At 44.0% G+C, this 12529-nt stretch overlaps 1 protein-coding gene across 2 annotated transcripts in view; it reads right to left on the reverse strand.

The window, feature by feature from the left end:
- SPMIP7 (sperm microtubule inner protein 7) overlaps positions 1 to 12290 on the reverse strand; it is a 29143-nt gene extending 16853 nt beyond the window's left edge. For both annotated transcript variants that reach the window (XM_082195023.1, XM_082195022.1), the window contains exons 1-5: positions 10746 to 12290; positions 8195 to 8292; positions 7575 to 7648; positions 4929 to 5067; positions 3559 to 3626 (exon numbers count right to left, since the gene is read on the reverse strand). In XM_082195023.1, coding sequence (XP_082051149.1) covers positions 3559 to 3626; positions 4929 to 5067; positions 7575 to 7648; positions 8195 to 8292; positions 10746 to 11229 — 863 coding nt within the window. In that variant the 5' untranslated portion in view covers positions 11230 to 12290. The remainder of the gene's footprint in view (positions 1 to 3558; positions 3627 to 4928; positions 5068 to 7574; positions 7649 to 8194; positions 8293 to 10745) is intronic.
- Positions 12291 to 12529: the final 239 nt, after the last annotated feature.

Raw genomic sequence — 12529 nt, forward strand, 5'->3', positions numbered from 1 at the left:
AAAACTTTAATTCTGGGTTTCCAACACTTAGGATGTTACCATTGCCTGACCGGCTAGGCCTTGCAGATTCTAGCCTTGCCACCTGGTGCCTTTTGCACCACCAGCTTGCCCTGGATCACCAGACTTCATTTAAAGTGTGCATGCGCGTGCACACACACACACACACACACACACACACACACAGCAAGTCTTTTTACTCCTTGAAGAGCTTCCATTGTGATGCTTGCTCCTTAGAATGCAGCTCTGCAAAGGGTCAGGCAATGAGGAAAGAAGGAGAGTCAGTTAAGGAAGGGCAGTTGGTAAAGGAGAGAAGCAGACTGAAGAAACTGCAGACAGAGATCTGAGGAAGAAAGGAGAGAACAAGGAGGAAAACAAACTCTGGTGGCCTGAAAGACCTGGGACAGAAGGACCAGGGACACAGACTGTCACATGACTAGAGCAGCAGCCAACTGCCACTATTCATCTGCTCAACAAACTTGCTGTTGCCAAGTTCCATGTGGGCAGGGCCAGCTCACCTATGAGGCAGACTGAGGCAGCTCCTCACGTGGCAGAATTGCACAATTTGGGAGAAGCAGTGGCAGTGGTTGGGGGTGAAATCTTGCAATGAATTACAGAACTCTTGTGAGATCTTGCCAGAAGCCTGGTAGGTGAAGCTTCGGGGGCAGTGAAGGAGGCAGCAATTTGCCATTTCGCCTCAGATGGTGAAACAGGACAGGCTGCCCTGCCTGCAGGGTTTGGGATTGGTTAGGGTGGGCACTGCGATTGCTAATCGCTCTTACGTTTATGTGCTAAAGAAACATGGTTACACCTATTTGACTCCCGTTTGTTTGTTTGTTTGTTTGTTTGTTTGTCAGTCTGTCCCTCCTCATCATCACAGAACTCTGAGAAGAAATACCATTCTTCTTAGTCAATGAGAAGAGTCATAGCTGTGGCTGACATTTAAGGAACTCATGCTGCCCGGGGAGAACTTAAGCTGCCTAGAGTAGGGACAGAGGATTTAATTCAGCTTGCGCATAAAGGGAATCAACCTGATTTGTACCTTCAGTGCAAACAGTGGGGTCACTCAGAGGAGATGATGGTGAAATGCAAACAGGGGACACAGAAAGGGCTGAACTCCTCAATGCCTTCTTTGCCTCAGTCTTCTCCAATAAAGAAAACAATGCCCGACCTGAAGAATTTGGAGCAAATGATTCGGCAAAGGAAACACAGCCCAGAATAACTAAGGAGATAGTACAAGAATATTTGGCTAGTTTAGGTGTATTCAAGTCTCCAGGGCCAGATGAACTGCATCCAAGAGTATTAAAAGAACTGGCAGATGTGATCTCAGAACCACTGGCAGTCATCTTTGAGAATTCCTGGAGAACAGGCGAAGTCCCGGCAGACTGGAGGAGGGCAAATGTTGTCCCTATTTTCAAAAAGGGGAAAAGAGAGGACCCAAATAATTATCGCCCAGTCAGTCTGACATCAATACCAGGGAAGATTCTGGAGCAGATCGTTAAGCAAACAGTCTGTGAGCACCTAGAAAGGAATGCTGTGATCACCAATAGTCAGCATGGATTTCTGAAAAATAAGTCATGTCAGACTAACCTGATCTCATTTTTTGACAGAATTACAAGCCTGGTAGATGAAGGGAACGCAGTGGATGTAGCCTACCTTGATTTCAGCAAGGCATTTGACAAGGTGCCCCATGACATTCTTGTAAAGAAGCTGGTAAAATGCGGTCTTGACTATGCTACCACTCAGTGGATTTGTAACTGGCTGACTGACCGAACCCAAAGGGTGCTCATCAATGGTTCCTCTTCATCCTGGAGAAGAGTGACTAGTGGGGTGCCACAGGGTTCTGTCTTGGGCCCGGTCTTATTCAACATCTTTATCAACGACTTGGATGATGGACTCAAGGGCATCCTGATCAAATTTGCAGAGGACACCAAACTGGGAGGGGTGGCTAACACCCCAGAGGACAGGATCACACTTCAAAACGACCTTGACAGATTAGAGAACTGGGCCAAAACAAACAAGATGAACTTTAACAGGGAGAAATGTAAAGTATTGCACTTGGGCAAAAAAAATGAGAGGCACAAATACAAGATGGGGGACACCTGGCTTGAGAGCAGTACATGTGAAAAGGATCTAGGAGTCTTGGTTGACCACAAACTTGACATGAGCCAACAGTGTGACGCGGCAGCTAAAAAAGCCAATGCAATTCTGGGCTGCATCAATAGGAGTATAGCATCTAGATCAAGGGAAGTAATGGTGCCACTGTATTCTGCTCTGGTCAGACCTCACCTGGAGTACTGTGTCCAGTTCTGGGCACCACAGTTCAAGAAGGACACTGACAAACTGGAACGTGTCCAGAGGAGGGCAACCAAAATGGTCAAAGGCCTGGAAACGATGCCTTATGAGAAACGGCTAAGGGAGCTGGGCATGTTTAGCCTGGAGAAGAGGAGGTTAAGGGGTGATATGATAGCCATGTTCCAATATATAAAAGGATGTCACATAGAGGAGGGAGAAAGGTTGTTTTCTGCTGCTCCAGAGAAGCGGACACGGAGCAATGGATCCAAACTACAAGAAAGAAGATTCCACCTAAACATTAGGAAGAACTTCCTGACAGTAAGAGCTGTTCGACAGTGGAATTTGCTGCCAAGGAGTGTGGTGGAGTCTCCTACTTTGGATGTCTTTAAGCAGAGGCTTGATAACCATATGTCAGGAGTGCTCTGATGGTGTTTCCTGCTTGGCAGGGGGTTGGACTCGATGGCCCTTGTGGTCTATTCCAACTCTATGATTCTATGATTCCGAAACTAAAAACCAACTGTTAAAGACATGTAGAGAACTGAATTTAAGATTAGGAAAAAAGAGAAACAGAGAGAGGCAGAAATGGGCAAGGTTCACCAACCTCCTGTACTAGGCAAGTTGACAGCTGGGGTGGAGTTAGTCCACACAATCCTGTGTGTGTGTGCATTCTTCAAATGTGCAAGTATTATCTGAACTGTCCTTTTGCAGAAGTAGTACTGGGAGAGAATTTTCTCCTTTCCCAGGTGGTGCTGAGGAGCAGATGGATTCTTGCGAGGAAGGGTAACGGTGATAGGAAAATCAGGCAGAGTGGAAAGTACCTCTGCTGCAACCAGCATATCAGGCCCTTGTACCCTGCATTCCCCTTTAAAAAAACCCCAAACACAAACCCTAAAATAGTTTGGCCTTCAAGGTCGCTGGCAGCAAATGTTGCAGTATAAGTTATTCCCACCTCAGCTGGCCACTCTCTGTCAGGGGCTAACAGAGAGTGACCCAGCCCCTGACAGCTCCCTGCCACCACCCTGCTCCGCCTTACAAACACAGAAATGCACTTCTGGTCATAGCAAAGATCCGTCTAGCTTAATTGCTCTCTCTCTCTCTCTCCCAGCCCAAATTCAGTGCCACCAAAACAACTGTACATATGCGTACAGCAAAAATCTTGCTTCGTGTCACTTTAAAATTCCCATGATGTGAAACCATAAAAGAAAGTACAGATAATTTTTAAAAATCTACAAACATTTTCAAACTATAGAAATCAATGAAGCTCACAAATTAATTGGCTTGTCCGGTGATATGAAGGCTCTTCTTTGAAATCTGTCCCAGAGGCTTCCAACAACCTGGAACAATAAGAATGTTTTTGGGATCACCACCTGTGCGACTAACACTGTTACTGCTAATAATCACAGTAACAATAATACTAATCACATTCTCCACAGGAATTTTCAGTACTGTACTGAAAAGTGTCTGGCACATTGTAGCTGGTTATACAAGAAGAACTGGAAGTTTATGTACATGGGATGCGGATGTTGGGACATGCCTGGGTCACAATTTCAGCACACATTTCTGCGCAGGAAGAGTAGAAAGTATCACAAGAAACTCACTCAGTGTCACAGAAAGACAACAGAGGCACGAGTTCTCATGATTATTATTTGTTCATTTAGATATTTGCTTATATACCAAGATGGCTTCTGGAGAGTGGTGAGGTTATGACACCTACCTTCACTTCAACCATGCCATAGCAGGTCTTTGCTGTAGCCAGTGAGCATGGTGGGAATAAGATGGATGAGAGGAATGGAACAAAACTTGTTTTGGCACTGAGGTAGTTTGATCTGCCATGGGACAGGATGCCTTTAATTGTGACATAAAGGCTTCTTAAATGACTATAGCTCCTCTCATCCAAGTCCTACATGAAGGCTTCCCCCAGGGAGCAGCTATTAAGAGCAGACGAACGTCAACTTCATGTGGATAGTTGTCTGGGCAGCACATATGGATTTATGTTTTTAAATTAATGTGGATGGATGGGATGGTTATTGTATTTACAATGTGAAATTATGGGTTTTCTCTCACACACTCCTCCCCCCCCCTCTCTCTCTCACACACACTTTCCCTTTTCCCTTCCTTTCTTAGTTCTCTGTTAAATTTGTTAAAAATAAAAGAGTAAACTAAAAATTCCACATGGAAAAATCCTGTCCCAGTCCCCAATTTCTTGCCTGGTTAATTCATTCCTCACTTTTCAGCACTAAAAATGAGCCCCAAGGCAACTTAGCTAAATACATACAAAAAACATAATGAAAAGAGACAGCATTTAAACAGAGCCATCAACCCACAATCAAGCAGGAGGGAAATCCAGAGCAGCTTCAGCAACTACGGTTGGAACTGTGGCTCTCCTACATTATACGTGAACTTACCTGATACTTAGTCAGAGCATCCATCTAGCCTCATACTGTTCATTCCTGGCTAGCAGCAGCTCTGGGGGGTCTCCGGTAGAGTGCTGCTACTTGAGATCCTTTTAACTGGAGAGCCAGGGGATTAAACATGGGGGGCACCTGTATGAAAAGTGTGTGTTCTACCACTGATCTATGATTATGATTTAAACAACAACAACAACCCATAAACAAGCTAAAATGAAGTTCACTGACTTGGCTTGTTTCTGCTTCTGGTTCATACTGCTTCATTGAAAAACGCTGCGAGACTCTATCAGCCCTTGGCTCTAATGTCGAATCTGGAGGCTTGACTTTGGGGGGCAACATTCTATCCCAGGGAATGTCTTCATTTGCTCTTCATTAAAAAGAAGGGAAATAAGTTTTACAGCAGTGGTTGTGGCTATCTGTATCCAGTTCTATCTTTTATCATAATAATGCAAATAATAATAATAATAATAATAATAATAATAATAATAATAATAATAATAATTTTTTTATTTATACCCCGCCCTCCCCAGCCAAGGCCAGACTCAGGGTGGCTAACAAGCAATAATAAAAACAAGTTGAATGAATACAACTTAAAAACAAGATTAAAATACAACATTAAAATATTGAAACATTAAAATATTAAAATGCAGCCTCATCACAGGAGAAAGGAAAAAGAAAAAAGAAAGAGGGGGAGGGAATCAAATTGACTCCAAGCCAAAGGCCAGGCAGAACAACTCTGTCTTACAGGCCATGCGGAAAGAAATCAGATCCTGCAAGGCCCTGGTCTCATGAGACAGAGCGTTCCACCAGGCTGGAGCCAGTGTTGAAAAGGCCCTGGCTCTGGTTGAAGCTAATCTAACTTCCTTAGGGCCCGGGACTACTAGGGTGTTGCTATATATGGACCTTAAGGTCCTCTGTGGGGCATACCAGGAGAGGCGGTCCCGTAGGTACGAGGGTCCTAGACCCTGTACTCCACCAGGAGCCAGTGCAGCTTGAAAAGCACTGGGTGAATATGCTCCCATGGCAGAGACCCCGTGAGGAACCTCGCTGCAGCATTCTGCATCCGCTGGAGTTTCTGGGACAGCTTCAAGGGCAGCCCCGCGTAGAGCGAATTACAGTAGTCAAGCCTGGAGGTGACCGTCACATGGATCACTGTGGCCAGGAAATGTTTCTTAAAACCCTGCTAATGTATCAACTTGTATACAATGCTTTGATATATATGCAATAAAGATTTCCCATTCATTTCAAAATGTTATTGTCTTGATTTCTAAGTTTATCTGTTAATTTAGCCATTTCTGCATATTCCATTAACTTAATTTGCCAGTCCTTTTTTGTGGGGATCTTTTCCTCTTTCCAAGATTGGGCTATCAATATTCATGCCGCTGTAGTCACATACATAAAAAGATTTATATATTTTTTTGGTATCTGCTTTCCTGTAATTCCTAATAAAAAGGCTTCAGGCTTTTAAACAAAGGTTATTTTAAACATTTTTTTCCAGTTCATTATATATCATTTCCCCTTTTTTTGCTATAACTTTACATTGCCACCACATATGATAAAACATGCCTTCTAGCTCTTTACATTTCCAACATTTGTATTCTCCTGATTTATACATTTTTGCTAATTTAACTGGTGTTAGATACCACCTGTGACGCGGGTGGCGCTGTGGGTTAAACCTCAGCGCCTAGGACTTGCCGATCGCATGGTCGGCGGTTCGAATCCCCGCAGTGGGGTGCACTCCCGTTGCTCGGTCCCAGCGCCTGCCAACCTAGCAGTTCGAAAGCACCCCCGGGTGCAAGTAGATAAATAGGGACCGCTTACCAGCTTGAAGGTAAAGGGCGTTCCGTGTGCTGCGCTGGCTCGCCAGAGGAGCTTCGTCACGCTGGCCACGTGACCCGGAAGTGTCTGCGGACAGCGCTGGCTCCCGGCCTCTTAAGTGAGATGGGCGCACAACCCTAGAGTCTGTCAAGACTGGCCCGTACGGGCAGGGGTACCTTTACCTTTACCTAGATACCACCTGTACATCATTTTCATATAATTTTATTTAATTAGTGTACAAGCTGTAAATTTCAAATCATTTTTCCAAAGTTTTTCTCATTCTGACATTTGAATGTTATGTCTAACCAATTTAATAAATAATAACCATCATCTTATACCTTCAGATCAATGACATGGCCATGTGTACCTGAATGGCTCTAAAATATCCCAACAGATCTTTGTTTTAGGCCTAATATTCACTGAGGTGGTAAACCTGTGTCTGGGTTGCATCACTCCAGACCGCAGGTCTCAGCACTCAAAAGCAAAACCCAAATCCTTCCGCATAGGAAACTAGCATGTCATGAAGAAATTTCGGCAAAAATTATTGTCTCTGACCTCCAACTTCTTATGTGCAGGCAGGGTCAGCCCAGTCATGAGGTGGAATGAGACACTCAAGCAGTGGGCAAAGGGCAAGGGTGAACTGGCATGCCCCCTGGCATGTATTTTTTTAAAATAAAAAACCCTTCACAAGCTCTCCCCTACCTGATGGCTAATCTTTGGAAAAGAAGCATGTCAACTTGTATTATTATTATTTACCCTCACTTGACTGTAATGTTCCAGGGCAGGCTATATCATTGAAATGTAATATTAAAAACAGTTTAAAACAACTTGCAATCACAGAAACAAAGTGAGACCTAAAGGAGGGGTTCAACCGAAAGCTCCTACGTACCATCCTGTCATCCAGGGCCCTTTTTTGCAGGTAACAATGTGCACTGATATTTGTAAGCATTTGTAACAAGAGAAAAACCACATCTTGCACGAAGCAGACAGTCATATGCCACTGAGGTGAACACCAACTGTTTAAAGAATCCTTCCTTACCAGAAACAGAAGCTCACCTTTGAGCCACTGAGGTATACATATACTTCCGCGCTTTCTCATCTCTGAAGGCTTCAGAGGAAGGATCACTTGACTTCGTAAGAAACCATTATGAAGAGAAATCATAAAAGATATTGCAGGGATTAGTCCTTTAATTGAATAGTTTTCCAAGCTGCGTAATGTCTCAAGCACACAAGCATAAGATTGCTACCCCTTTTCCTACTCCTGCACCTTTAGAGCTGCCTAAAATGTTCAGAGTGGCGTATTCAGTCAAGCATGAGACTCTTAATGTCAGGAGCAGGGATTCGAGCCCCACGCTGGGCTAAAGATTCCTGCATTGCAAAGGTGCCAGGTTGCCCCTACGACTGAGGGGGCCCATCGTGTGCCACATGTGGATGACGCCCCACACAGACAACCGCACGTCGCCTGGAGGAGGCTGAGCCCTCTGGAGGAGCCAGCTGCTGAAGCTGCAACACACCCTCTCAACACGGAGGAGGCCCAGCCCCTTTCTAACAAATAGTGAGGGGGCTGAAGACACCTCGGCCCCCTAGATTTAAGATGCCTGTTGGACTAGTATTAATTTGAAAATATGCTCCAGGTTTATACCAACAACAAAATCAATAGCAGGAAACAAAAATACCTTAATGTCTGGGTCCACATGAAACGCAAATGCATGAGGTGAAAAATTTCCTTTGACTTTAGGTGGAGCAGGTATAACTTTTACTGGACTTGTCCATCCTGAAAAAAATGTTGAATTACTTGTGCTATGCAGCCTACTACAGTATTAAAGATTACAATTAAGTTAAATAACTCTTATATTGCTATGTTAACTAACTTAAATGATTTTATGATGACTGTGGTGGAAACAATGAAGTCTATGGCAGTAATTTGCCAAACTAATGTTATACCATGAAATGCTTGCAAACATACTTTTTAATGAGGGATGATATCAACAACTGAATGGTTGCCGCAGTCCACTTCAATGAGTCAAAGTGAATTTTGAGTTTGGCTGAGAAAATACCACAGAAAACCCTGAAAGAGCACTATAGGTCAAAAAGAGAGAGTGAAATCAATGGCTAGCAGACACAGTGAGAAAGTGGTCCCAAGATGCCAGGGAACCTAAGAGACAGGTAACAAGGAGGCAGAGTAATTGAAGGAAGGGGCACAGCAGGTACTGAGAAGCAAGAACCTGAAGGAAGGGCAGATGGAGGAGAAACAAAGGGCTTGACAAAATGAACACTTAATAATGTGCGTGAGCTGCGGAGACGCACAAAGGAAGACATGGTGGGCAGAGTTCGGGAAGAGCCATCAAGGAATAAAGATCCAAGGAAATGGGGCAGTGGGTGCATGGTTGAAGAAAAAAGGGGTTAAGAAGGAAGTTTGTTTGGGATCTAGAGAGCTAGACAGTGCCTTAACTGGGGGGGGGGGTAAGTTGGTTTTTTTGCCCTGGGTGAAGCCTCCAGAGCAGCCCCATTGAGGCTCCCAGCCTGGGTGGGTGGGTGTGTACACAAATGCGAGTGGGTGGTGAGCCAAACTGGGTCTTTGGCCCAGTTAAAATAAAGCCTAGTTTCGTCCCTGGATCTAGAGACAAAAGAGACAGTGAGCTGCTGTCAGGAAGTAGACAGGAGGCTGGAGGTTGTGACCCAGAGAGCCAATTGCTTATATGTTTACCAGGCCCAATAGAGTGCCATTTTCTTTACTGCTGCTCCCCCTTTTAATATAATTTATATAACATTTTAAATTTGATATTTTACAGTTTTTACTGTGTTTGTTCTTCAAACGCTCCCATGAAGTACATATAGTTCCTTTTTATTTCCCTCCCAGATATAGGTTACATCCATACCACACATTTAAAGAACTCTTATACCCTCTCTTCAGCTTCCCCCAAAGAATCCTGGGAACTGTAGTTTGTAACAGGTGCTAAGCATTGTTGGAACCTTAAACTAGTTCCCATGATCCTTTGGGGGAAGCAATGACAGAGTCCTTTCAATGTGTGGTGTGGATGTGATCCGAGGCCGGGGTGCGGTGATTTACCCAAGGCCACATAGTGAATCCACGGCAGAGGTGGGACTTGAAATTAAATTTAGCCTCTTAGATTAAAAATGAACCACCAGCTCTCTTCTGCTTTAGATCAGTGAGCCTTTGGAACAACACAACGTATACTTTAGCAAACAGTTACATGATCCAAGTTGCTTGGACAGGCAAGCTATATGTAGAATAGTGGGTAGACATGGCAGACGACACAGCGATTTCTCCAAAGCAGCTCTTTATTTTGTAAGCTGGAACAGACTGAACAGCAAACAGCTCAGCCGGCCTGCTTTTATAGGCAGCTGGCTGTCAACATTGTAGCAACAACAACCCAGGGTTTCCGCGTAAAATAACTGACGTGGACCTGAGTGAAAACTATCTACAGTATCCCCCTGCTGGCCCAGGGTGAGAACTTCAGTACATAACACCATATCTCATCTTATATATTCTTATGTTATAGCTAACAAACCACCTATCAATATTTAAATTTATTTGTTTTAAAAACTTAGATTTCTACCTACTTTCTTTATAAAATAAGTCAAGGTAGCTTGCAACCACAAAATATCAAACAATATAAAAATAAATCAGGAAATAAAAATTGCAGCAACAGAAGCAATCTATCACAATGGAGGGGGCAGTGGGAAATGTGCCTGTATATGGCAGCGACAACTTGTTGTCTCTGTCAGTGGAGGATAGATTATTCAGGATCAGGAGAAGGATGTGTGCATTTGCTCTCCATAGAACAGTGTCCTCAAATGCAGTACTTCACTTTTCCCCTTTGAAGTGCATGACAGCATTTACCCATACTGCATGGAAGAAACCAAAAGGGTGCACCCAGAACCGTGTCTGAGTGAGGGTCAAGTCCGCCCTCTACATTTGATAAGCCCAGTACTGCAGGGAGGAAACAGATTTTGCCCCTGCAAACACCCTGCCAACTGAACTTAAGTAGAACCATGGTCAGCAGGGAAAAGGTTAAACAACCCATTCCCCTCACCTGTTCTCCTTCAGCACTGCTACTTTTTCATTCACTAGGGGGAAAGTTAAATAAAACTCTGCATAGCATGCATTTTGGCACTTTAAGGGACATCATTTATGCACCTTGCATCCTTTCATCAGACAATATAGTGAATACAATGAGAACAGTAAAAGATAGCACCATGTACCTCCAAGTTTGGACCTGAGAGAAATATCTGGCACTGCTCTTGAGTTCCACTGCTGGTCCTGCTTTATCTCTTCCAATATCGAGAGTCTTCTGTTTGCAGGCTGGTGTGTCGTATGTGGGATCGGGGCCAACGGTGGAGGCTGCACATCTTTACCATTCCCCAGGGGTTCCTTGTTTTTGCTGTACGTGATTTGGTTAGCTTCAACTGCACCTCCTGGGCTCACAAATCCTGAACTAGGGTTAATTATTGGCAGATCATCCCGATGTGGAGCTAAAAGGTAGGATTTATCTTCAGGTCGAATGAATGGATTGGATTTGAGAAAAGCATTACTGCATTTGTTGTGGAAACTGGTAAAAAAGTGTCTGTCTTCAGGTCCTCTCACAAAAGGCATATACATTCTCTTTAAGAGACCTTCATGCTGCTTCTGATGCATCTTGTGAGAATTGAAGTGGCTGAACTGCCTTGCAGTGACTCCAGAAGTCATAATTATTTTTGTATTGTTTCCAAGTAGAGATATTAGAGTCTTGATTGTTTTCTAATCCTGTCCAGGAACTCACACGGAAACTAACAGCACAATGACACAACCAAAAACCTTTCCAACTTATGGAAGAAAACACTACTTTAAAACCAAAGTAAAAGGAGATAGAAACCCGGAAGGGAACAGAGCTGTCAAATGAGAAGAGTCTCTTTGTTGCTTAGTGACAGTAGAACATGAGCACACAATGAAGTTGTAGTGATGCATTTCATAGGGATTTGGATCCAGGAGAAAAGGCAGCGATCTTTCTGATCTATGAATGAAGCAATCGTTTTCTCTGCTTCACAAACAAATTATATGCTTTTTCCTTCCCTACTGCAATGTTTTAAAATGTATTAAAGATTTAGATTGTCAAACATCAAAATTCAAAATAATCACCTTATATAGCATTATAGATTTAGGGTAAGCCCTAGAAATTAATAAATGCTAGGGTTTGGGTTGTTTGTGATATGATGGGAGAATGCAAGCTGCAAAGGAATTCCTGAGCTACAGTGATCAAGGAACAATTGAGGAACAAGAACAATACAAGGGAACTCCTTCCGCCAGGTGTCAACAGAGACTGGGGATTTGGGAGGTTGCCAGGGTAACTGCTCTGATGGAGGACAAGGGGTTTCTGGGAAGAAGAAGGGGGAAGAGGAGCAGATTCATCTTTGGAGGAGGTTGGCTGCAGGCAGCCTGCGCTGCTACCTCTTGAAATGACTATGCCAGAAGATCTGGACTCCCTCCATGCAGACTGAATAAACCATATTTCTTAAAGCCAGTCAATCTCCACCGTGTCTTCTGTTCTCCAAAGGGACACAGACCCCATGGGCTCTTGTCACCACTTGGCAGAGAGAGGGGCAGGCTTGTAACAAGAGGGACTTTTGTAACAATATTATAGTTTGGCCTTCCTTATCTTCCTGACTGGTAATGTTTGGGGGTCACCTTTTATAAGGTCAGTGAAGAAAGTGTACTAGAGCCCTCTGGTGCTTTGGGAATGTTTGTTTATCTCTTTTCAAAAGATTACTGTGAAGATACAGTGGTGCCTCGCAAGACGAAAAGAATCCGTTCCGCGAGTTTCTTCGTCTTACGGTTTTTTCGTCTTGCGAAGCAAGCCCATTAGCGGCTTAGCGGCTTAGCGCTATTAGCGGCTTAGCCGGCTTAGCGGATCAGCTGATAAGCGGTTTAGCGGATCATCTGATAAGCGGCTTAGCGGATCAGCTGTTAAGCGGCTTAGCGGATCAGCTGATAAGCGGCTTAGCGGATCAGC

Source organism: Podarcis vaucheri (assembly GCF_965113315.1).
Source record: "Podarcis vaucheri genome assembly, chromosome: 13".
In the NCBI taxonomy this organism is placed as follows: Eukaryota; Metazoa; Chordata; class Lepidosauria; order Squamata; family Lacertidae; genus Podarcis; species Podarcis vaucheri.